Source organism: Mobula hypostoma, chromosome 3, assembly GCF_963921235.1.
Source record: "Mobula hypostoma chromosome 3, sMobHyp1.1, whole genome shotgun sequence".
In the NCBI taxonomy this organism is placed as follows: domain Eukaryota; kingdom Metazoa; phylum Chordata; class Chondrichthyes; order Myliobatiformes; family Myliobatidae; genus Mobula; species Mobula hypostoma.
Window position 1 is genome coordinate 67,000,180 of NC_086099.1, and position 27,368 is coordinate 67,027,547.

The 27,368-nt window shown below is 42.6% G+C and overlaps 1 protein-coding gene across 3 annotated transcripts in view; it reads left to right on the plus strand.

The window, feature by feature from the left end:
* Positions 1 to 11,562: 11,562 nt before the first annotated feature.
* atp8a1 (ATPase phospholipid transporting 8A1) overlaps positions 11,563 to 27,368 on the plus strand; it is a 358,923-nt gene continuing 343,117 nt past the window's right edge. For all 3 annotated transcript variants that reach the window (XM_063043220.1, XM_063043222.1, XM_063043221.1), the window contains exon 1: positions 11,563 to 11,741. In XM_063043220.1, the coding sequence (XP_062899290.1) occupies positions 11,693 to 11,741 (49 nt within the window). In that variant the 5' untranslated portion in view covers positions 11,563 to 11,692. The remainder of the gene's footprint in view (positions 11,742 to 27,368) is intronic.

The following is a 27,368-nucleotide window of genomic DNA, read 5'->3' on the forward strand; positions in this document are numbered from 1 at the left end:
ACAGCCCTCCTAGGGTGCCCGTCTCTCTATTAGTTAGGCTCACTCCAGTACCTCATCTCATATCCTCAAGAACCATGTGGCCAGAGGCTTTCCTGGCTTCTGCCTGTACCCATTCACCAGTTCAACCAGTTCCTTGGTGGAGAACTCCCTGATCTCTGTCATCTCAGAGGTGCTCATTGTACTCCTCCTCCCACATTCCTCATCCTCCTGTCCCGTGGGGAGTCAGAGGGGCCATGGACTGAAACCCCTCATGCCAGGTCTGGAACCATATGATCACCAGTCTGCCCTGTATTGTCTCAGCTACGTAGGGGGCTGGGCGATCATTTCAAGGGAGAATCATAGGGCTCCTCCACTTTCTCTCCCCCCATTCTAACCATCCAGCCAGATATCCCCACTCCCCATCTATGTGTTGGCAACATCTCCCTGGATCAGACATCAATGGGATCAAGTTGCCAATTAGCCCATCAGGCAGTCTCTATTGCTGCACCTTCAGTAGATGTCAGGCTATCTCCATACCCTTATCTTTTAGCTCTTTAGCCCAGCTCTGTGCCAGCCAGGCAGCTTCCCACATTGTGGTACAGCATTTGTGCAGCACCACCACCTCATTCTTTCGACTTACTTTCTCCTGCCCTCTCTGTCCCATACTGGTGCACTGTGACGGCTGCCAGCAGCCAAAATGCAACCCTTTGGCTCCCCTTCTTATCTGGGAACCCTACCTCGTTTAACAAGGACACGTTGTGGCATCTCATCTTCACCCCATGGGAGTCCAATTTGTCTGACCAATCCACCAGTTCACAATAGTTTGGTAAGACTGCTGAACCCAGTACTGTTGTCGCTTCACCCTGGGACTCAGCATTCCTCAAATAAGGGGGTCTTCTTGCTTACTCTTACCCCTGAACATTTTAAACTTTTTACACTCATCAAATCCTACTACGCAAAATGTTATGCAGAAGCAGATTTGCAGACTCGATTAAGTGGGTCAGAAGACACTGATTGTGAGTAAGCACATTAACTATTTATTTACAAACAGTGAAACACTCACCCAAGCACACAAGTCAACCAAGTACTTATGTAAGCCCCCTAATTTACAAAACTACAACACTAGACATTCAATAACATTTCTAACTCAAACAGGTACTTCATTAAATCTCCCCATGTTACACAAGGAGAACACTCAACATTCAACAAACAGGTACTTATCTAAGTGTGTGTGCAGGCCCTCCTTTCCGCAGCACTCTTTCCCAATGACTCTTTAGCCCTGGTCCTGACGCAGTCTGAAGGGATGGCTAGTGAAAAGAGAGAGAACGTCACTCACTCACTATCCTTATATCCCTGGGTGCCCAAAACCGGAAGTCATTGCTGTAGCACAAAGCCAGCCAATGGGAGAGAGCTGCCACATCCTTCAAATGGTCTAATCAGTGACTGGCATGGCAGAAGAGGCTTTCAACCAGCAGGCAAGTTAATCCCTCACGTTACATATGTCTTACATCTTATTTGAACTTCCTGGACTGGACTCTGTGTGTGCAGCTGGGACTCCCTACTTAGCCTATCTCTTACTGGGACTCCCTACTTAGCCTATCTCTCACTGTTTCAGCATCATGGCCATTGACAAATGTCCCCTGAGGTCTGGGATGGCCAGAGCCCTCCAATTGCCTGTGCACATAAGCACTTGAAAGCACCGCAAGTCTATCCAATTCCTCCTTATTGACTTACCCAACACTCTCCTCAACTTGGGTTAACCCTGGCTCTTCACTTCACCTGGTCATTCAGTTCACTGCTGAGTTGGGGACCCACCTGGTGGATCACCTCAGTTAATTTCCCCAAGTAAATCCATGGAGACAGAATGAACTCACAGCCACACCAAACTCCCACAGGAATATCAAGATTTAGCCATCACCTTCAGTAAAAAGAAGCCAGTACCCTTATAGACCTCGCGACTGCACGATCGACCTCCTCCCAAGCACCACACCCCACAAGGTTGTCTGTTCTCCCTCTCCCCTCATGACACCCAAGCCATGAATTACTATGTTGCCAAAGCACTACAGTAATGCTTCATTCAACCATCCCAATCTGCAGAAGATGTAGGATACTTCTGTCAAAAAGAAAGATGGGAGTCTTTGACCCTGCATTGAATACAGAGGACTCAACAAAATCACTATTAAGAACTGCTACCCTCTCCCCTTGATGGACAGCACATTCAAAACACTCTGTGGAGCCCAGATCTTCACCAAACTGTATCCAGAGAGTACATACAATCTGATCAGCATCCGTCATGGAGATGAGTGGAAGGTGGCATTCATAACACTCACTGGCCGCGAATACTTGATGACGCCATTTGGACTTTCCAACAGTTCAGCCATTCTCCAAGCCTTCATCAACGAGGTCCTCTGAGGCGTGCTACATAGGAGTGTGTTCATCTACCTTGATGACATCGACATCCTCATTTTCTCCAAGGACCCCAAGACCATATTGGTCACACCCGTTATATCCTTCAGTATCTCCTCAAAAACCAACTGTACTGCAAGTTGGAGAAATACCAGTTCCACATCCCCATCATTTCCTTCCTGGGTTGTGTCACCTGCTTCACCAAATCACCTACCTCAGGGATCATCTGGTCTGCTGCCATGGGCCACCTGCTAAGAAGCTCAAGAGACATTTCACCACCACTCCATGTCCTATGATCCGAACCCCTCCTGACCTTTTGTGGTAGAGGTTAACACATTGGACCTGGGCGTTGGGGACATTCTCTCCCAGCATAGACCAGATGGGAAGATACACCCTTGTGCCTTCCTCTCATGCAAGTTCAACTCTACACAGTGCTGTTATGGAGCAGGAGACAGGGAGCCATTCAATGCGCCCTGGAGGAATGGAGACATTGGTTGATGGGAAATACCAAGCTCTTCCTAATCTGGACTGACCGCCAGAACCTCATATTGATAACATCAGACCTGCCAACTCAACCCATATCAGTCTCGTTGGGACTCCTTCTTTGAGTAATTCAACTTCCCTATTTCCTACCGACACGGCTCCAAGAACACTAAGGCCATCACCCTGTCATGACAGTTGAACCTAGCTGAAACAGAGATCAAACCTCATCCCATCCTTGACACAACTGTCTGGGATCTTGAGAACGAGGTCTGCCAGGCCCTACATCATGAACCTGCTCCAGCCACACACCTGACAACTGCACGTACATGCCGGCAGCCTTGCGCTCTGAGGTACTCCAGTGGGACCATTTCTCACCCCTCTTGGGCCATCCAGATGTATAACAGACTCTGGATTTTCTGTGACACCAGTTCTGGTGGCCCACCATGATCACAGATGTATGTCAGTTCATCGCTGGCTGCCCTTAATGTGCCCAGTCCTATTCCTCCAACCAGAGGCCCTCGGGCTTCCGTGGGCCCTACCTGCTCCTTAATGCCCGTGGTCCCACACCACCATGGATTTCATCATGGGTTTAACACCTTCCAAATGGGCGACGGTGATCATGACAGTGGTGAACTATTTCTCCAAGGCCGCCCATTTCTTTGCCCTTCCTAACTTCTGTCAGCCCTGAGATGGCAGACCTGGTTCTTCACCATGTAGTTCACCTCAGCAGTGTGGGCCTCCGTCCAACACGTTCCTCTCCCCCATCTGGCGTACCTTCTACTCCTTCCCCCGCACCTTAGTGAGTTTGCCCTCTGGCTACCATTCGCAGACCAACGGTCAGCCAGGAAGGGTCAATCAGCAAGTGGAGAAGTTTTTGCAATGCTTCACCACCTCTAACCCTTCCATATGGAAGAAGTATTTGCTTTGGGCCCATCAGTGCCACAATCTAAACACCTGCTCTGCCACAGGCATGTCACCCTTTGAAGTGCTTCAAGGCCACCAATCCCTTTTGTTCCCCACAAAGGAGTTACTGGTAGAGGTCCTGTGCACCAGGGCCCTTGTCTGCTGCTGCCGGAATACTTGGAGAAGGGCACAGAGGGCCATCCCAGCAGCCAAACATGCCTACTACCGCCAGTGTCATCCAGCCAGACTACTTCTGCCTGGGGACCATGTCTGGCTGTCCACCCAGGATCTGCCGCACACACCAGCTCCTTCAAGCTTTCACCCCAATTCACTCATCCCTACAAGATTACCCATCATATTAATCAGGTTACTTATCACCTCCAGCTGCCACCATCCCTCAGGATCAAACTTACCTTCCATGCATTCTGCCTCAAGCCTGTTGTCCAAGCACCACTCAACCCACCTCAGCCTGCACCTCTGGATCCTAGGATGGTAGAAGGTGGTCCTCTGTACATATTCACCAGTTGATAGATTCACATCATCCTGGACTGGGTGTGCAGTAGGCACCTGGTCATCTGGGACAGGTATGGCCCTGAGGCGAGGTCTTGGATGCCATTCAGTTTCATCTTAAATCCATCACCCATCAAGGAGTTCCACTGGACCCATCCAGATTGTCCTACGCCATAGCATGCCAGACATAGGGAGGGGATCCTGTCAGGCCTGCAAAAACAGATATCTCCCAGTCTCCACTGGTTAACAAAAGTCACCTGCCACTCGTTTCTAACTCATTGCCTGCAGCCTATTTAAACCCAGCTCTCATCCGCAGCCCTTGTTCAGTCATCAAAGCAGCCAACCTCAACCTAGCCTTCAGTTATCTTGTTGCCTTGTCATGTTAAGTATCTGCTTTCCCTTGTTTTGTGGACCCTCGTGGCATGTTATTTTGCAGTTTATTAGTGAAATATCATTGACTGCTATGTCATTTCTACTGTTCTGCTTTTGTGTCAAGCCTCCTTTACATTTCCTGACAGTTTAATAAGGCAAGTTCAATGTGGGGGGAAACTTGTGTGCTATTGCAGCAAGGACAAGAGTATGCTTACTTGTTTCCTGGGAATTAAATGTCACTCTCCTCCTACCACCAACCCCCTGCACCAACACACACACACACACTTTTCATTCTAGTTCTCGACCTTCTGAACAGATTCCACCCAAATTCAGACACCTTTTTCCACCAGCTTCCACTTTGAAGTTTAAATTCCATGGCAGGTGGGCCTACATTTTCCATTTAAAAAATCAATTTCTGATAATTATCAGAGCTATTAATTCACAGTGTAATTAAAGCTGAAAAGTGTTTTGGGTGATCTTGCCATGGATACAGTCCCCACTGCTGTTGCATGCTGCTCCATCTGGTTGCAATAGCTCTAGCTGTCTTCTGCCTTCTTTGCTGCATCCGTCCATCCTCCAGATCAATAGATATCCACAACTGCAGCACAATAGTTTTGAAGGCAGACAAAAGCAGGGTTGTGCCAGCAAACATTGACAAAGTCAGAAATCGGTGGAATTTTAATACTATATTGATTTATTACTCTGTTTTGCACATTCTGTGGTTCCTCCCAACGTGCAACCTGAGCCAACGCAACAGGTGTAACACCCGCAAATTACAAAGCTGAAATAAAAACAGAAAAATGACTGGAAAAAAATAGCTCAGGTAACATTTGTGGGGAGGGATATGGAGTTAATGGCTCAGATTGAAGACCTTTCATCAGCATTCTGATCAAAGATAATTAACTGGAGGTTATACCACCATATAGGAATCTTGGTCAATTCTTTTATACAAGTTCCTGGACAAGAAGATCATAATTGATATGTAAAAACACACATAGTATTGATAAGTTTTCATTTGCATTCCCTGATATATTTATCCTTTAGAGTCATAGAAAAAGCATAGAAACAGGCTCTTCGACCCAGCCAGTCTGTGCCGAATTATTAATCTGACTAATCCCATCAACCTGCACCATAGCCCTCCATGACCCTCCCATCCACGTACCTAATTGAAAGCTAGTTTTGCTTTTAATTCTCTGAATGTAATTATTTAATACACCACAAAATCAGATGCTCCTGTATATTTCTTCTTTGTATCTCGTTACCATAGTAAATAACAAATATATTTCTAATCTTATAATTATGCCCTCTCACTGATGAAACTGATATTGTCCTCACAGATCAGCAAGATATTTTTATTTTATACCACCTGAATGTACTTCTATGGACGTAAGTACTTACAAAAATGTGACATATTCCATCTTGCCTTTCCTTGTCGATTTCCTTATCCTCTTCTGCTGTGTTCTGCCACATATCTATACTTCAGGCCTACTCCTACTTCTGGTAACTTTATAAGCCTCTTGATTTAATACTGTCTTTCATTTCCCTGGTCAGCTACGGATAAATCACTGTCACTTTTGGATTTTTTTAAGCAACTTGTTAAAAAAGTAATTTAGCATTATTTCTTTGAATGTTAACCTATGCCAGACTATTGTCATCATACGTTTCAATATACACTCCCAGTTAACCACAGACAACTCTTCTCTCATAGCTTCCTTTGTTGAGAATTAAGACCCGAAATCTCACAGTGCACGGCATCACTTTCAAACCCAAGGTAAAATTCTATCATATCATAGTTGCTCTTCCCCCAAGGGCCTCTTGACAATCAGATTATAAATTAACCCTTTCTCATTACACAAAATGAGATGCTAAAAAGGCTTTTCCCCCGTTGGTTCCTCAGTATATTTATTGAGAAAAGAATCTAAGTACTTTTCATAAATTCATTTCCTATCTTGCTGCAATAAATTTATTTGCCTAGTTTATATATTGGTCAAGGTTTACCATAATTGCTTTTTTTTTTACTCCTGTTACGTGGATTTCTAATTTCCTGAATTATGCCACACCCTGTATTACAACCACTTACAGGCCTATAAATAACTCATAAGGATTCCTGCCTTTTTCCATTTCTTAGTTACAAACTAAATTGAGTTACAAGTCTATCTCATGATCTATTATGCCAGAATCATTTCCCACCATTTCACTAATCTCCTGCCTTATTAACAGAGCTACATCAACCTTTTCCTTTTGCCTGTCCTTTCTGAATGTTGAAAACCTGTAGCCATGTTTCCATAATCGCAATGAGATCATACCTTTGCTTCTATTAATGCCATTAACTCCTTTACCTTTGCTGACCAGATATGGCACTTAAACATTTTTCTGTAGTTCAGTCACTTCGTTGCTCAGCCATTTTTGCCATCAATTGAGTTCACTTGCTACTTATCTAACTTCCTCACCCTACTTTGACTTCCTGCTTTCTGAATTCCTCTTGAGGCTTCCCTCCCTTCTAGTTCACTCACGGTATTTTCCATTCTATTTTTATAACTGAAGAGGAAAAGCAGCAAAGGACATAACCAACGTAAACGCAGATAGAATGAGAGAAGATGAAGGTCAGGTGTATTCCCAATCTGCCATCACTGTTGTAATTTCCCGTTTGAATCTACCCAGCCAGATTTCCTCCCTTCTCACACTTACTAAAGGTTGTAAACAATGTTGCAGATACACAGCTGCCTTACTTTTCCCTACAACAAACCTACATTGTCCGTTCTGTGGAGCTGTTCATGTTTCCCTTCCTCTCCAACAATGTATTCTCCCTCACTCCACCCTATGTCACCCTCCCCCTTACACCATCTGACCCACCCACTCCAACCAACAGAATCGATTTTTAGAAACAGATGAGTCAAATGAAAAACATCACCCAAAATTATCAGAGAAACAATGGAGATTCTGTGTGGCTATTCTGTCTTGAATAAAGTAAACTTCCTACTATATTTATTTCTTGATTACCTGGAGCATTCCATTAAGAATTAGCAACAACATTTTCAATGTTACTATTATTTTATTAAGTTTCTCTACTCATCTTCTGAGTGTAATTATATTTCAGGTCTTCTTTGTGCAAACCTTGAACAATCTGCATGAGATGAATAAAGACATGGAGGATTTTCTTTGCAACACACATCAAAGTTGCTGGTGAACGCAGCAGGCCAGGCAGCATCTCTAGGAAGAGGTACAGTTGACGTTTCAGGCCGAGACCCTTCGTCAGGACTAACTGAAGGAAGAGTTAGTAAGCAATCTGAAAGTGGGAGGGGGATGGTGAGATCCAAAATGATAGGAGAAGACAGGAGGGGGAGGGATGGAGAAAATGTGAGTACCTGGGATCCTCAGAAGGTCCAAATTGAGAGGCTCGGAAACAAATCCTAAAGCCAACTGGAGTAAGTTGGCGACGGAGGCATGTTCCAAGAAAGGATATATGGCTGTGATAGCGAGTCTGAGTCAAAATGTGGTCGAAAAGTTGAAGAGCCGAAGAAATTACAAATGGGGAGCAGTGAGAGATGGTTTCACTGAACTTCCGTCGAAGAGAGGATCTAAACTTCTTCGGTGTAGGCATCACCGGAAGAGGCTTCACAGTAGTGAATTTTAAAAACGCAAACAACAGGAATTCTGCAGATGCTGGAAATTCAAGCAACACACATCAAAGTTGCTGGTGAACACAGCAGGCCAGGCAGCATCTCTAGGAAGAGGTGCAGTCGACGTTTCAGGCCGAGACCCTTCGTCAGGACTAACTGAAGGAAGAGTCAGTAAGAGATTTGAAAGTGGGAGGGGGAGGGGGAGATCCGAAATGATAGAAGACAGGAGGGGGAGGGATGGAGAAAATGTGAGGATTTTCTTTCCTTTGCACTACTTATTAGAACTTAGCTAAAAGACAAATATGTACTTAATGTAATTCAGTGTTTCTCTATATTTATTTATCATGTATTTCATTGTACTGCTGCTGTAAATTTGACAAATTTCACGACATATGCCAGTGATATTAAACCTGATTCTGGTTCTGGAACTACGGGGTACCGAACACTGCCATTGCTGGAAATGTGAAATAAAGAGAATGCTGAAAATACCCAAGAGAACCTACAGGGTCCAGAATCATTTCTGATCTTGATTCAAAAAAAGAGAAACAGAGGGATCTAGGAATAATGGTGCATAGTTCCCTGAAGGTGGAATCTCATGTGGATAGAGTGGTGAAGAAAGCTTTTGGTTTGCTGGCCTTTATTAATCAGAGCATTGAGTATAGGGGTTGGGATGTAATGTTGAAATTGTATAAGGCATTGGCAAGGCTAAATCTGGAGTATTGTGTACAGTTCTGGTCACTGAATTATAGGAAAGATGTCAATAAAATTGAGAGAGTACAGAGGAGGTTTACTAAAATGTTGCCTGGGTTTCATCTCTTAAGTTACGGAGAAAGGTTGAACAAGTTAGGTCTTTATTCTTTGCAGCATAGAAGGTTGAGGGGGGACTTGACAGAGGTGTTTAAAATTATGAGGGGGATTGATAGAGTTGACGTGGTTAGACTTTTTCCATTAAGAGTGGGGAAGGTTCAAACTAGAGGACATGGGTTGAGAGTTAGAGGACAAAAGTTTAGGGGTACCACGAGGGGGAACTTCTTTACTCAGAGAGTGGCAGCTGTGTGGAATGAGCTTCCAGCAGAAGCGGTTGAGGCAGGTTCTATGTTGTCATTTAAAGTTAAATTGGATAGATATATGGACATGAAAGGAATGGAGGGTTATGGGCTGAGTGCAGTTCGGTGGGACTAGGATAGGGTAAGAGTTCGGCACGGAATAGAAGGGTCGAGATGGCCTGTTTCCGTGCTGTAATTATTATATAGTTAATTCACATCCAGAGATCACAGATTTAAGGTGCATCCCAGAGACAAAGAACAGTATAACTTGAAGAAGCAGCTTCTCACAAAGTATGTCATTGCGATCTGAATTGAAGCGTCTGAAATAATGGTAAAATCAGAATAAATAATTTTGAAACAAAAATTGGATAAGTATGAGAGAGAAATTTACTGAACTGGGGAAATGGAAGGAAATCGGCCAAACTTCCAAATTGCTGGCAATTACAGCCAAGGAAGACCTCAATTGTTCACTCTATTGTCAAGCTCCTTTATACTTAATTATATATAATAATCTCAAGGGACCTCAGAGAAAAATTGTAATGTACTTCGATTTACCGTGTGCTTTCAATAAGGTGACACTGAAGAGATTGCGAATTTTTGGACAGGTGTTATGCAGCCTAGGTATACTGGTGAGAATTGACGATTAGTTAATAGAACAAAAACTGAAAGTTGGATCAAACTCATAATTTTCTCAGATTTGGGAGGTTTTGACTAGTGGAATTTATGCTGAGATCCCAGCTGTTCGCAAACTAAATTAGATGATGAGACTGAGTGGAATATTTCCAAGGTTATAAAAGATACAAAGAGGGATAGCATTTGGTTCTGAAAAGAGCCAAGGAGAAGCTTCATGGAAATATAAAAAAGGCTAAGTCAATGGGCAAGTTTATTACATATCTAGGTTGGACAGATTTGGGTTGTCCTCCCCAGAAATTCAGAAGCTATGATTAGATCTGGTAGAGGTTTTCAAAATTATGAGAAGCATACTCACCTCCCTTATGAAAACAGATGCAATGTACGCATTTACTATCTTAACAATGTCCTCGGCATCAACTTTCAATTTTTGCAGTAGCTTTGCACTATCCTTTTACTATTCATCTGCATACCGAACACTTCTGGACTCCCATTTGAAAATAGTTTTCTTGAATGAGACTAATGAAGCAGAGACATTACCTTTCCAGGTTAAAATGGCGTCGCCCTCGAGGGATGGGATGCGATGCGACTGTAAAAGCTCTGACGAGTCATCTACAGTTTATGCTCCAGCCACAGTTGGCCAAGAATAGAGAATGTTAACGTCTAGAACAAGCTGATTTTTCTTTAAAGCTTAATGTTGTACACATTCTCGAGTTCCGTTCAAATTTAAGACCCCTTAGTTTCAACTAAATCACTCAGAACAATTCAGCGCAGTACAGGCCATTCGGCCCACAATGTGCCAACCTTTTATCCTACTAGAGACCAACGTAGCCCTCCGTTTTTCTATCATTCTTAAATGTCTCTTAAAAAGTCCCTAATGCATTTGTCTCTACCACCAGCGGGTTCTGCGTACCTAACTGTGTGAAAAAAATACCTCTAACATCCCCCATATCTTTCACATCCCTTGGAATACAAGACAATTTAACACAATTCTAGAGAAAAGTTAATTACACTTACGCGGGGAGATTTCCTCTGGGGAAAAATCAGTAGATATTAGTGCAATTAATCAATGAAAATATAAGAACAGCAAAATTTTGCTAACCAAATAATATGGAACCAAAGCAGGTGATGGGATGCAAACCAGTAATGAATGTAATAAGCTCCAATATGACTCACTTTCTTTTCTTGTATTCTGTTTAGTCTCTCATGATCTGGTGTTATCTACAGAGTCTCATTAGGAGCGTCAGGGGATCTTTGTTTTCAGTAATTAAATACCTTAGTTTGTTTTTTTACCTTTAATCAGGCTCACCTCTCACTTAAGTGCAGTGTTGGATATGCTAAATATTTTTTCCACATACTCCCATCTTGCTTTACTCGCAAAAGCGCATTTTCCGGCTTTCAAAATTAAAATCACAATCGAGAGAGTGTGCTCCCATCACACACAAGAGTTCTGGTGTTGCAAACACGGACGCAAACTGTATTTTCTCACGCCCGAGGCTAAGGAAACAACCGGCAACACCCGACCAGAGTGGAACATTCCCGGGCCACGCGCCGTGGTGGAAGGATCCGGGGAGGTTCCACGACGCTGCGGCTGCGCACTGAGGCTCTGGCACGCTCACTCGCATACACAGTGGTAGGCGAGTAGCGGGTGGCGCTCGCAGGCTGCAGTCCCAGTCGGATAAACTCGCCCCGGTGTCCCGAGTCCCCTTTCTCTCGTGCGATGTGCTGAGTGATTGCGCAGAGATGCCGCCGGTTCGAAAGACTGTAGCAGAACTCCGCTCTCGGGCGGAAGGTAAGAGGACTCGCAGAGACGAAAAGATTTCCGAACAAAACGGAAAGCACTACGATTTAATTACACCTGTTCAATTGCACGCTTTTGCACACTCCAGTGTTCCGAAGCCTCGTCACAATTTCTTAAAGCGAAACCAAAGAAGCATTTGGAGTAGCTTGTGTGATAACGCGAAGAAGCTTGTTTCTTCCTCCGTTGTTGGTTTCACCCGTTCATAATGATAAATCAAGTACTAGCCGAAAGAAAATACGCTCGGGGTTTGCTGCACTGTCCTGTATTGCAGCCAAAGCCATGTAGATCACACTGATTTAACACCACTATAAATTTGTGCATGGATGTTGACTTTATTTCAATACGGATGTATTTTTACACTTATATCCCAATATTATGGAAGCCCCAGTGGTAATCAGAAATGTCACAAATCAATCATCTTCCAGATCCATAAAGACCTATTGCATTTATTTTCTTTATTGCTAGCTTTCTCTCCCAAGACTACTACTTATTATGATCAATCGGACGGAAGTTTTTTATATGTTTGTGTTGACGACAGTAATTAACCATTTAAGTTATCAGGAATTTTCGGCAGGAAACAATGGGCATTTATGACTACGTCGTGCAGAACATCCAGAAAATAGTTATCTTTATGGAAGTGTGTTTTTGCAGATCACTTGACCATTGGGATATTTTTCCAATATCCGTTTGACCCTTAAAAAATAGCTAAGGTATTAGGTTTGAAAGTCTGTATAGGAATTACATGACTAGTGAGGACTAGGTTGCTGTTCACAAGTGTGAATATAACCAGTAGTTTGTGCAAGTACACACTGCCGGCATATTGTATAATCTGAACATCTAAGGTAATTATTATCTAAGCATACTGATCTGGGTTACTAATTTGAGTTTTTAAATTGCATTTGAAAGGTGAATGTAGGAAGGTAACATCTACAAGTCAAAATATCTGGAATCTACTGAATAAACTACGAGAGTGAAACCTGCGTTCTGGATAAATTGTATACGGTAGATTAGTCATAGCAGCAGAGACGTACTAGCTTGTCGATGACTTGTTGCAAAACGCAGTGGCAGGGTACTTCATTTGGTTTTAGAAAATGGTGTCAATCTTGCTGTGACTAATACAGCATCAAGTTTTGTATATTTTTTCTTAATTTTGGAGGTAATTAGTCAGCAATTTTGTTTTGCAAACCTTGCATTTATTCACTGATAACGGTGATTTTTGGCAACCTTGTAGGACTTTACAGCCCAAAAATACATAGATCCACGGATTATTGATGCTTCTACACTCTGGGATTGAACCAGATCTTTCAGCTCGGGTTGGTACCCTGGCGTTATGACTTGGATGATACCAGAAGAGTTTTGTGCATGTGATATACCTCATTATTACGTCAGGGATACACCAGCTGTGTTTGCTCCTTACACTGCATTAATTCATTTTTTAAAAAAATGAAACTTGGCAATGCTTCATCTGTTTCATAAATTCAGACTATTTCCCTACTCCTGCTATTAGCACAATTTGGTGAAATCATCACCAGTATACAAATCATGTGTTTCTAACAGGAAAACCCACACTTATGGTGGGCAGCACTGTTGAAGCTGTGACTTTGACACATCGGAGCAAAAGTAGAATTTGTTACACAATATATAATACTGTACAGTCAGACTTGATGCTCTGGATACAAGCCATTGGCAAGTGATGGCCTTCCCAGCTGATCAGAAGAAGAATTGATTCTGAAATGTTTTGGCTTTTCTAGAGGAAGTATTTACATTTTAGTACAGTATTGGTTTATTAAGTACATTTTAAGATGCCAAACAAATCAGTAGTCTGAGCTCTGCTGAAGGCATGATCATTCACTGTATAATCTAGTGAGCTTAAAGAACATGTAGTTTTCTCAATATTAAACTGACAATTCAATGGCAGCATTACTGCATTTAATCTACTTATTAGTGAACAATGTCTTTATGCTTTAAAATTCTCAGCTGGGTTTTCAAATTTCTACCTTCCCTCTTTCCCTCATTCTTTCTGTTGTTAGTCCAGTGGTCCACCCTCTGGTGATATACATGTCTATCAGTTTCTGTCTCCTTGAGCAACTGTAATTTTTAATCATTCTGCTAGTGTCTTCAGTTGGCAAAGCTGAAAGCTTTGGAATTTTCTCCAAAAACACTTCTCCCACGTAATGCCTTTTCCTCTTAAAACCCCTACCACTCCTTTTGTCATCAGTCCCATTATATCCATATATGACACACTGTCAACATTGGTGTTTTTTTTGGAGGGGTGACTGTTTTTCTGCATCAGTGATGCACAACTCTTTGCAAAGAGCGTTTAAGTAGTCTAGATCTCTGAGGACCCCTCATAAGGATATCTCAGCCTTTGCGAACCATCTTTCTGACTGAGATCAAGTTTGGTCCCCTCATGGTGCAGCAGTGGAGTGCTAATTTTCTTTGCTGAGAAATACGCCTACTGCAGTTACAGCAGGTTGAACCAGATGCAGGTTCAGTGACTCTGTTTGTTGTAATGGAAAGGATTTAAGTTAAAATATTTAATAATTTTAATCATTCTGAATATGTTCGTATGTTCAAATTTGGGAATATTCACAGTTTCCACATTTTAGATAGCCAGTCTGGTGTGGATTAACCACCTGTTGACACCATACTTGTTGGGAGCCACTGATGCTGTAGCTCATTGATGAGAAGGTGGCTTAGGGACCGAGGTATGGAGGGGTTGTTGGGGTGAAAGTGGAAGTACCCCACAGGCCATACGTTGCACAGTAAGTACTGTCATTGTTGCACTGAATACAACTGATATTTTTAAGTGTGCTGCGAACAATAGAATTGCTGAGCTTCCGGGAAAGGTTGGATGAAGTCTATAAAGTTTATTCAAAAAAAATGTTGCTTTTGGGTTATATTTTGTGTATTATAATGGAGGTAAGAATTTTAGTCCTTGTATCACTCTGGTGAATTTTCTCAGTGCTCTCATTGCCATAACTTGAGCGTAGGTTTATCTACAGCCTTGTTAAATGCAAATGATTCATGATTCATTATCTAGGTTCATTTGATTCATGATTAACTTGTGTCAGATTTAACCAGGAACAGGCGAGCAGGGGAAAACCGGAAAATCAGTGGGATTTATCATGACCCCATTTGACTCTGTGGGAAGTCCGCTAGTTAACTGAAATACCATGTGAGCTCAGAGTGATCCAGGTCTGGATATACTGTATCTGCAGGTGGATCTCGGTGGCACTTCATCTGCCCAACAATTTTTCATTCGCTTCATGATTTAATGTCATAGTAAAATATGAAAAAATAAATAAATGCCTAAATGTACTGTAAACCAAAGAAGAGTTTGGTGCATGTAGTTAAGAAATTAGCAGCATCATTTCTTCAGCATGGATTATGTAGATAAGTTGCTCTTATAACAATGAGGTTTTGTTACACATTATAATGTTGCACCTTATACACTTTTGGTAGCAGACATTTCTTAATATTCATCAAAATCCTGTATCTTCCAAGATTTTTATTAACTTTTGGTTTAGAGCATGCATAGGCAGGCCAAAAAGGGCCTGGTTCTCTGTGACTCTCCAGTACACCTTCAGTCTCTTAAACCAGTGGTCCCCAACCACCGGGCCGCAAAGCATGTGCTACCGGGCCGCGAGGAAACGATATGATTTGGGAATATGAGTCAACTGCACCTTTCCTCATTCCCTGTCACGTACTGTTGAACTTGAAATAACCTACCAAATCATACCAATATTCACACAAAACCTAAAATAACACTAACATATAGTAAAAGCAGAAATGATATGATAAATACACAGCCTATATAAAGTATAAATGTATGTACAGTGTAGTTTCACTTAACAGAATCGGGAAGATCAAGCCAAAACTGATTTGTAGAAAAAAAATCGACATGTACACGCATGTGCACACAGGTGCCCGTGCAAGGCTTCATGGTCATGGTAGTCTTTCTCGGGGTAAACACAAGTGTCCCGTATTTGACTGCCACTTTTGTCCCTTATTTGAGAGTGAAAAAGTTGGCAACCCTAACTGTAAAAGATGTTGAGGTGAGTTTAACCCTACTTGAACACCCCCCCCCCCCCCGGTCGGCTGGTCCGCAAGAATATTGTCAATATTAAACCGGTCCGCGGTGCAAAAAAGGTTGGGGACCCCAGTCTTAAACCTGCGTGTCCAACCCAACCCTGTTAAGCATTTCCCAGTGACTTTAAGGACTTGTATGCATACCCCTCCAAAAATGGTCCAGTTTCAATTCTTCCATATCCCTCTGCATGTCAAGATTTTGTTTTTAAATACTGGCTGCTTGCTAGGCTATTTTAGTGGGATCTTGAGTATATCCATTGAACAAAGAAATTTAGGTGACTATAAAGCATTTCAAGAGCCTTCTTACAGAAGAACATTAAGGAACTTGTTGAGCTTTATGACACTTGTTATTCTTCAGCAGAAAAGGACTGTAAATGACCTCATTTTTGTGGAATTCTCCTTTTCTGCTTGTGATCAGTTGATCCACAGCATGTGGCAGCATGATCGGCAGATTACACTGGATGAAGACAAAAATAGCTTTGCAGTGTTGCCCTAGTTAAGCATTCTAGGAGAACTACAACAGTGTTGTCTTCCTGGTTAAATGAAAAAAACTTTGTCAGTTAAGTTACCACTATGACTTTAAGCACTGGACTTCGATCCCTTTCAAAGTTCTCTATTGCAAATTCTTTAACGTGATAGAATTAAGTGTTTTATTATTTAGAGCAGCAGATGTACGTTGGCCTTTCTGGATGGCGTTTTGTCCTCACCTATGTCAGTGAGCACTGTTTTCACTCCGTATTCGCACATACGGTATTCCGTGCACACACTCATCACAATTTGACAGGATAGATGTTGAATTTTGAAGTCCAGCACTAACGACAAGCGCAGTAATGTGCGAATGCAATCACCTCCAAATTCCACAATTCCTTTTTTGGATTTGTATTGCGGTTTGCTATCATTGTTGAGTTAGGTTGTTAAACTGCCCAGTATACCAGTGGAGCAATGGTAACTCAAACAGTACTGACAGATGGAAGCTGCCACTTCCTTGAGGAAAGCTAGATTTGGGCTTAACTGTAATCTTAGTATTGCAGATCCTGCAAAATGTCCAAGAAAGTTGTGAAAGAAATGTTGCAAATCTACTAACTTGGATTTTGGTACTATATCTATAGTTCCATCCACGCCCAAACTGAGGACCTTAGATTAGATTATGAGGACACTCAGTCCTCGTTTATTGTCATTTAGTAATGCATGCATTAAGAAGTGATACAATGTTCCTCCAGAGTGATATCACAAAAAAACAGGATAAACCAAAGACTAACACTGACAAGACCACATAATTATAACATATAGTTACAGCAGTGCAAAGCAATACCATAATTTGATAAAGATCAGACCACGGGCAGGGCAAAAAAGAAGTCTCAAAGTTCCGATCGACTCCCGATAGTCCCGATAGCAGGCGGCAAAAGGGAGAAACTCTCCCTGCCATAAACCTCCAGGCGCCGACAACTGCTGATGCATTGGAAGCACCCAACTACAGCCAACTCTTGAGTCCGTCCGAAAACTTCGAGCCTCCGACTAGCCCCTCCGTTACAGCCTCCCGAGCACTATCCTCTGCCGAGTGCTTTGACCCCGCCCCAGCCGCCGAGCAACAAGCAAAGACGAGGACTTGGGGCCTTCTCCAGAGATTCTGGATCACACAGTAGCAGCGGCAGTGAAGAAGGCATTTCAGAAGTTTCACCAGATGTTCCTCCGTGCTCTCACGTCTGTCTCCATCAAATCAGGATTGTACACGGCACCCTACTTGACAGATAACAGATATCATTCACCAGAGTGGCCGCTGCGCGCTGTGTCGCGCCGCCATCTTGGAGAGATGATCTGTTATTTTATTATTACCTATGAATGGAGATTCACAAAATAAATTGTAATTGGTTACAGCATGTTAAACTAGTGCTTGGACGTTCTGTACATATAAGCTGTATTTTGAAAAAAACAGATCTCGTGCTTTCCTGATGTATATGATGAATAAACTCTTCTCAGGCTTCCAGCCAGGTACAGGTATCAATTATAAATGATGTTTCTTCATCCCTGAAGAAGATAGCAGAGTTTGTCAGTTATAATTGATACCTGTACCCAGCTGGAGAAGGGTTCATCCAAGGGTTTAAACCCGAGAAGGGTTTTTTCAAGCTGTATAAAGTTTGGTTGCAGTGTAAATTCTGTGGCTGGATTGAAGAACATTATAACCTAAATCTGATGTCATGTTTGCAAATAAAAAGAGCTTTGCCTTTGATGAAGTCCTGCATTGGGAAGCTGAACCAAAAGGTTAAGTCACTTGGCATTCAGGATGAAGTAGCCAGTTGGATCCATTGTTGAAGCCAGAGAGTGGTATTGGAGGGTTCTCTGACTGGAGGACTGTGACTTGTGTGTCACAGGGTGCAGTGCTGTGTCTGTTGCTGTTTATAATTTGTATCAATGATTTGGATAATGTGGTAAACTGATTCAGCAAATTTGTGGATAACACCATGATTGGGGATGTCGTGGTCAGTGAGGAAGGTTGTCAAAGCTTGCAGCGTGATCTTGATCAGTTCAGAAAATGGGCTGAAAAATAGCAGATAGAATTTAATGCAGACAGGTGCGCATTTGTTCTGATGTTGGCCAATGAGCGGGCTTGAATTGTTCACCTGTATTGTCAATGAAGTTCAGTGCATTTTCCTGTTACAACAATGGTAGTGTGTCTCCAGCACTGAGGATCTCGCTGAAGGTAATTATTGAACTAGAGGTATAGCAGGGTTCACTGCAGCCTGATGACCACAAGTTTAGTGCTGATTTTCATCTTCAAATACTCATTTTCTTAGGTGGATGAAAGGTGTGCTTGTGTACTGAATGCAACCATAAATATTACTGATGTGATGTTGAAAGCATTCCATCTCCCCCACCCTCACAGTCTTTGCAGATTTTGTTAGAGGATAGTGTTGTAAATGGGGTGGGGGGAGGTGCAGGTTGTAAAGAAACTTTTCTTTAGAGATTGAGTGCAGGATCCATTCTTTCATGCTTCAGTGAGTAGTGGCCAGAAGTTCATCATTGAGCATAGGCAACCTTTGTCTCTGTATTCAGCTTGACCATTAAAGTTGGAGTGACCTTATATCTGAGTCGAAAAACGGAAGTTGAGGAATTTCCCATTTGTCCCATAGATTCCTACAGGAAGCTTGTTGGAGCTCAATGCAGTGAGAGAGTCCAGGACCAGAAGGCACAGCCTCAGAATAGAAGGATGTCCTGTTAGAACAGGGGTTAGGAGGAATTTCATTAGCTAAGGGTAGTAAATCTGTGGAATCCATTGCCACAAATGGCTGTGGAGGACAAATCATTGGGTAGATTTAAAGTGGAGGTTAATGGGTTCTTGATTAGCGAGGGTGTCAAAGTTTGAGGGGAGAAGGCAGAATGCTGTTGAAAGGAAATATAAATCATATGTGATCGAATAGAGCAGACAGGATGGGCTGAATGGCCTAATTCTGCTCCTATAGCTTATGCAGCAAGAAAAGCTGAGAGTTGGAACATTGTTCTTTGATGCCAATCTGCTTTGAGATTGATTCTGTTGCTGACTCACTGATTAAGATCACTGCTTGTGAAGCAGCCCTAAGACTGAAATGCATTTCTGTAGGCAGTCAGATTTGATAAGAATGCAGTATAGTCCTGCTTGTCTGATGCATTTAAAACCATTGAGGAGGAAAAGATGATGTATGCAATAGTTTGTGCTGCTATCTCCACTCCTTGAATTTGACCAGCATTGAAGATAGTGCGCATTGCCTGGGTGCATGGAATAAATATTGCAGTTCAAGAAGCAACTCTTCAGCCAAGCAGAGGTGGTGGTTTGAAGAAGACTGGCAATTTATTTTTTCTCTTGCAGATGATCATTACAGCATTTATGGGACTCGGCAGGTCTTATCCTTCGTAAAGTTAGAAGAGATGAGGTTGTGAATTTGTGACCTGATGTTTCTTTGAACCAAGTTGGGAACTATAGCAAGGATATTGTCTGCTGAATAATCCTTTGTGTTTTTGTTTTTTTTCCAGTTGGTTTGTAGCCCTTCTAACTTGTTGATCAGGGATGGTGTTCAAATTATACTGCAGAGTTTATACTGTGCAGGAGCCTAGGATGGTGATGTCAAACAGTCATAGTTGAGTTCTTCAGAGGGTCTCTTCCCCACCTTTCTGTCTTTGATGTTCACTGCCTGTTCCTGGCTTTCTCTGGTATTTGGGCTGCATGTGGCCTTAACGCTGCTGAAGGATTCATGCTGTCATGGTTTTTTGCTGGACTTCCTACACTCCTCTGTCTTTGAGGTCACTTGTTTTCTGTTGGATTCTGCACTTAAGGTCCCCCATGGTAGGCTGGTATTGTAGATTTTGGTTCCATGGAATCAGAGATCTAGTTCGGGATATTCTCAAATGGTTCAGAGATGGGAAGCAGAGGGTGGTGGTTGAATATTGTTTCTCAGAATGGAGACTGGTGATTAATGGGGTGCTGTTGGGATGTTTATTTGTTTCTTATTATTGAGATGCAAATGCATAAGGCTTGATAGTAAGTTTGTGGTTGACACAAAGATGTTGGAAGTGATGATGGTTGTTGTAGATTAGTCAGATTGGTCAGTTAAGGAAGTGGGCCAAGAAGTGGCAAGTGAAATTCAATATAGCTAAGTGTGAGGTGATGCACTTTGGAAAAGTCAAACCAGTGTTGGACTTGTTGTATGAATGGTAGGGCATTAGAGACCGTAACTGAACTGAAGGTACTTGGAGTTCAAGTGCATAGTTTGGAAGTGGCATCGCAGTAGACATGATGGTGAAAAAGCTGTTTGGCATGCTGCCTTAATCAATAAGAACACTGAGTATAGGATCTGAAATATGTTGTCATTATATAAATCATTCATGAGCCCACACTTGTAGTACTGTGTACAGTTCTGGTCTCCCTCTGTCCCTCTCACTATACTCCTTGCCCATCCTCTGGGATTCCCCCCCTCCCCCTTTCTTTCTCCCTAGGCCTCCTGTCCCATGATCCTCTCGTATCCCTTTTGCCAATCACCTGTCCAGCTCTTGGCTCCATCCCTCCCCATCCTGACTTCTCCTATCATTTTGGATCTCCCCCTCCCCCTCCCCCTCCCACTTTCAAATCTCTTACTATCTCTTCTTTCAGTTAGTCCTGACGAAGGGTCTCGGCCCGAAACGTCGACTGTACCTCTTCCTATAGATGCTACTTGGCCTGCTGCGTTCACCAGCAATTTTTATGTTTGTTGCTTGAAATTCCAGCATCTGCAGATTTCCTCGTGTTTGCGGTCCTCCAATAATAGATTTTTATTAGACAGTATTTCTGAAGAATTGTAATTCAGAAAATGATACATGAAACTAATAAAAGAAGCTTCTGGATCTGATGAACAGCATGAGGAGGGGAAGCTAAATGTGTTATGATTTCCCAAAATTCTCATGGGACCATGTAGTACGATTACAAGCCCTTCAGCCCACTATGTCCATGCTGTACTTTTCCACCCCATGGCCTCCTGCGTCTTGACAGTTCAAGTGTTTATCTGGATGCCAGTATGCTGTGAGAGTCTCTGTCTATCTTGCCCTCTCAGGCAGTTCATTATACTGTAGTTTTTTTCCACTCTTAAGTGGAGAAAATCCTTCCTTTGGTACTCGCTAAAGCATCTATGTCTTTTAACTGTTTTCTGGATTTGGTCACTTCTGTGATAGAGAAATCTTTATTGCCATTAACCATGTCCACGTGCACATTAGTCAGACTGAGTTATCATGGATTACTGAAAGTTAAGCTATCTAACTAATTGAATATTTTTGAAGTGGTGAAGAAGGATCAAAACTCTATTCGCACTGAATTGGAGGTGAATTGGGATATGTCAATAATTGTTTGGGATCTAGAGATCAGTGATAAAGGACTTGAGTTCTGAAACGATTATCAGTGTCTACCTTCGTTGACTTGGCACAGTTTTTCCACGGTATCATTGTGGTCTCTGGTTGTCAGAAGGCAGTGTTTTACTGCAGAGGAATGTTGATAGAGGATGTTCTTTTGTGTTTTGCAAGTGTGTAGTGTAAGACTTGTCCTTGTGCTTCAGGGAACAAGTCAGTGGTGACTTGGATTCTGGCTTCTGAGCATGTGCCCATGCAAGCATACTGAAGCTTGACAGATTGGGAAGATTGGAACTAGAGGTAGACAGTCACCTATCAGAATTTATTTTACTTGATGGCTGTAAATATTTGTAATCCTCCACCTCAGTGGGCCTTGGATGCCTAGTCGCTAAGCAGGTTCAAATCAAACATGGGCTGATGGAACTGAGAAATATTGGGGCTGGGTTGAAAAATAGCCATGTTATTTTTGAATGATGGAGAAGACTTGTGGGGTCCTATGACCCACTTTGAGCTTTTGCTGTTTGGAAGGAGTTCAATGACAAAAGTCAGGAGGTGATGCATTAGCTGTATAAAGCCTTGGGTCAGAATGTATTTGGAATGCCTCATTCACTATTTGACAGTAATTCTTGGGGAAAGGTAAATTTGTCTTGGAAGGGATTAGTGTGGATCAACCAGAATGATATCAAAGCTTATAGATGTAAATTTTGAAGGTACATGACTAAATTTGGCATGTATCTCAAGTACAGAACTTTGGGGTGGGTTGGGTAATGAAACAAGTATTGTATGCTACCACCCTTCTGGCATGAATGTAGATAGGGGAGGTGTACCACATGCATGAATGTGGAAAGGGAAGGTGTACCTCTTGTATGAATATGCTGATTGCATGAGAATTGTTGAAAAAATACTGTACATAATGCACTAAGTTGATAAATTATTTCCTTATCCTTTGAAGTAACAATGCCTTGCATTGCAATACTACATTTTAAGGTAAAACAGTATTAATGAATTATAAGAAACTAAATCAAATTTGTTTGCTCAGCGGTCTGTGAAATACCAGCTATTTGGAGGACATTGCTGCTAATCAACATACAAAATGCACTGCCCTTGTGTGTAACATAATCAGAATCAGGTTTATTATCACTGACATTGGTGTGAAATTTGTTGTTTTGAGGCAGCAGTGCATACACAAAAATTACTGTTATGCAAAAAAATACGGCAAAAAATGAATAATGCGTGTTCATGGGTTCACGGACTATTCAGAAATTGGATGTCGGAGCCTTGTCCCCAAGAATAGTAAACTAAAGAGGGTATGTTCTGAATGGTGAGGGTCTTTTGTTGATGGCTACTGCCTTCTTGAGCAACCACCTCCTTGAAAGTTTCATGCTGACAGGAGAGTTGTGCCTGTGATGGAGTTGATGAGTCTGTTCCAAAAAAGAAATACAAATTTCCAAATTTGGAGGTGAAGTTCTTAGGCCTCCAGCTGTCCTCAGTAGGAGTGCAACTAGATTCAAACAAACTGGCAGGAGTTTGCAACATGGAATAACCTACAAATATATCAGAGATCTGCCGTTTCATTGGCATAGTAAACCAGCTGAGAAAGTTCATTCCAGATTTGGCAGAGAAAACAAAGTCCCTATGTGACCTCCTCTCTCAGAGAAACATTTGGACCTGGGACACACCACAGGAGAAGTAATTCTCATCACTTAAAGCAGAGCTTCTCTCCAACAACATTGGCATTCTTTGACCCAAACAAAGCAACCATGGTTTCAGCAGATGGCTCTTCCTTTGACCTGAGGGGAATGCTCATGCAAAACTGCGGTGGTGCATGGAAACTGGCTGCATATGCATCACGAGCACTGGCTCCTACTGAACAGTGTTATACACAAATCGAAAAGGAGACACTGGCTCTCGTGTGGGCTTGTGAAGTCTTCAGCAGCAACATGATAGGCATTAAACTCCTACTTGAAACAGACCACAAGCCACATGTTAGCCTCCTCAGCGCAAAACACTTGGATGCCTTGCCTCCATGTCTGCAGAGATTCAGAATGAGGCTTATGCGGTAAAGTCACAGTGAAGTACAGCATAGAAACAGGACCTTTGGCCTATCTAGTCCATGCCAAAACTATTTAAACTACCTACTCTCATCAACCTGCATGGGAACTATAACCCTCCATATCCCTACTATTGGTGTACTTATACAAACTTCTCTTAAATATTCAAATTGAGCTCACACCACTTGTACTGGCAGGTCATCCCACAATCTTATGGTCCTCTGAGTGAAGAAGTTTCCTGTCATGTTCCCCTTAAGCTCTTCTCATTTCACCCTTAATCCATGACCTCTGGTTGTAGTCCCACCCAACCTCAGTGGAAAAGCCTGTTTACATTTACCTATCAATACTCCTCATAATTTAGTATATCTCTATCAAATTTTCTCTCAGTCTTCTACATTCCAAAGAATAAAGTCCTAACCTATTCAATATTTCCTTCAAACTCAGGTCCTCAATAACTGGCAATATCCTTGCAAACTTTCCCTGTACTCATTCAACCTTGTTTGCATCATTCCTGTAAGTAGGTGACCAAAACTACACACAATACTCCTGATTAGGCCTCACCAAAGTCTTACACATCTTCAACGTAACATCCCATCTTCTGTACGCCATGCATTCATTTATGACGGCCAAGGTGCCAAAAGCTTTCTTTACGACCCTATCTGTGTGACGCCACTTTCTATGATTTATGGACCTGTATTCCCAGATCTCTTTTGTTCTACCACACTCCTCAGTGCCTGACTATAAGATCTACCCTGGTTTGGCCCTACCAAAGTGCAAAACCTCACACTTCTCTGCATTAAATTCCATTGCCATTTTTCAGCCTATTTTTCTAGCTGATGCAGATCCCTCTACAAGGCATGATAGCCCTTTTCACTGACTACTACACCCCCAATCTTGGTGCCATCTTCAAATTTGCTGACCCAGTAAGTCACATTATCATTTGTTTAGATGACAAAACTACAAAGGACCGAACATCAATCGCGTCAGCACACCACTAGTGACAGGCCTCCAGTTAAAGAGGCAACCCTCTACGACCACTCTGGCTTCTCCCACAAAGTCAATGTTGAATCCAACCTTTTTGCGATTGAACCTTGTTGACCAGCCTCCCATGCGAGACCTTGTCAGATGCCTCACTAAAATCTATGTAGGCAGCATTCACTGTCTTGTTTTCATCCACTTATCTGGTAACTTCCTCGAAAAACTGTAAGGTTGATTAGACATGACCTACCATGCACAAAGTCATGCTGCCTATCCTTAATCAGTCCATGTCTATGCAAATAGTTGTATATCTGATAACTTTCCCACAACTGATGTCAAACTCACTGGCCCATAATTTCCTGGTTTATGTTTAGAGCTTTTTTAAACAGTGGAACAACACTGGCTATCCTTCATTTCTCTGGTAACTTTCCTGTTGCTAAGGGTGTTTTAGATATCTTTGCTAGGGCCCGGGCCGTTTTTGCACTTGCCTCTCTGAGGGTCTGAGGGAACACCTTGTCAGGCCCTGGAGTTTTATCCACCCTGATTTGCCTCAGGGTAACAAACACCTCCTCCTCTGTAATCTGTACCGAGTCCATGAAGTAGATGCGGCTTAGCCCTACTTCTATAGACTCTGTATCTGTCTTCTGAGTAAATATAGATGGAGAGAATTGACTTAAGATCTCCCATGTCTATTTTAGCTTCACACATGGATTACCATTCTGGTCTTCCAGAGGACCAATTTTGTCCTTTTGCTCTTAACATACCTGTAGAATCCCTTGGGACTCTCCTTCACCTTGTCTGCTAGAGCAACTTCATGCCTTCATTTAGTCTTCCTGATTTATATCTTGTACTCCAAAAGTACCTCATTTGTTCCTACCTGCCTATATTTCTATGCACCTCCTTTTTTCCCCTCTTAACCAGGGCCTCAATATCTCTTGAAAATAAAGGTTCCTTGCACTTACTATCTTTACCTTTTATTCTGACAGGCACATACAAGCTTTGTACTCTCAGAATTTTGTTTTTGAAGGTCTCCCTCATTGCCAAAAAACAGCCTGTCCCAAACCACACTTGCCAGATCATTTCTGATACCATCAAAATTGGCCTTTCTTCAATTTAGAATCTCAACCCATGGACCAGACCTATCTTTTTGCGTATTTACTTTGAATTAATAACATTGCGGTCACTGGATACAAAGTGTTTCCTGACATAAACTTCTGTCACCTGCCCTGTCTCATTCCCTAATAGCAGATCTAGTATGGCACACTCTCTTGTTTGGACTTCTACGTACTGTTACTGATAAAGAAACTTTCCTGAACATATTTGACACACACTATCCCATCTAGTCCTTTTATAGTATGGGATTCCTAGTCATTAGGTAGAAAGTTAAAATCAACTAATATAACAACCTCGTGTTTCCTGCAACGGCCTGCAATCTGTTTGCAAATTTCTTCCTCTAAATCCCATGGACTGTTGGATGGTCTGTAATATAGCCCCATTAATGTGGTCGCATGTTTCTTATTTCTCAGTTCTACCCACTAGTCAAGTTCACCAGTCTGTCCTGACAGAGCACTGCTATGACATTTTCCCTGACTAGTAATGCCACCCCTCCTCCTTTAATCCCTGCTGCTCTGTCATATCTAAAACAACGGAACCCTCAGAATATTGAGCTGCTCCTCCTGCAACCAAGTCTCATGCCATAATTCCAGGTGTTGATCCATGCCCTGAGTTCATCTGCCTTTCCTATGATACTTCTTGCATTGAAGTATACACAGCTCAGGGCACTAGTCACACCATGCTCAACCTTTTGATTCCTGACTTTGTCTGAGATCTTACCAATATCTGCCTCCACAACCTCTCCTAGCACTTTGGTTCCTATCCCCCTATATCTCACAACCCCCCCCCCCCAACACCCGTGTAGCATTAACAAACCTTCCTGCTAGGATATTAGACCCCTCCAGTTCAGGTGCAATCTGTCCCTTCTGTACAGGTCCCACCTTCCCTGGAAGAGAGCCCAATAATCCAAAAATCTCATTCCCTCCCCTTGTATACCAACTCCTTAGCTACATGTTGAATTGAATAATTTTCCTAGTTCTGGCCTCACTGGCGCATGACATGGGTAGCAATCCTGAGATCACAGCCCTGGAGGGCCTGCCCTTGAACTTAACTCCCTATGCAGGACCTTGTCACTTGTCCTACTCATGTCATTGTTACCTACATGGACCATGACCTCTGGCTGTTCACCCTTCCACAAGAATGTTGAGAACTCGATCTGAGATATCCCAGACCCTGGCACCCAGGAGGCAACATACTATCCAGGAACTCGGTCTCACCCACTGAACCTCTTGGCCATTTTCCTAACTAACGAATCCCCTATCACCACAGTTTACCTCCTCTCCCCCCTTCTTTTCTGAATCACAGAGCCAGACTCAGTGCTAGAGATCTGACCACTGTGACTCCCCCCTCCCCCCATTAAGTCATCACCCCAAGCAGTATCCAAAGCGGTATACCTGTTGTTGAGGGGGATGGCTACAGGGGTACTGGCTCCTGCTGTAACTCCTTAACTACTATCCCTTCCTGACTGTCATGCAGTTTCCTGTGTCCTGCACCTTCTCTGTATGTCCTATCTATCCCTCAGCCTCCCAAATGATCCGGA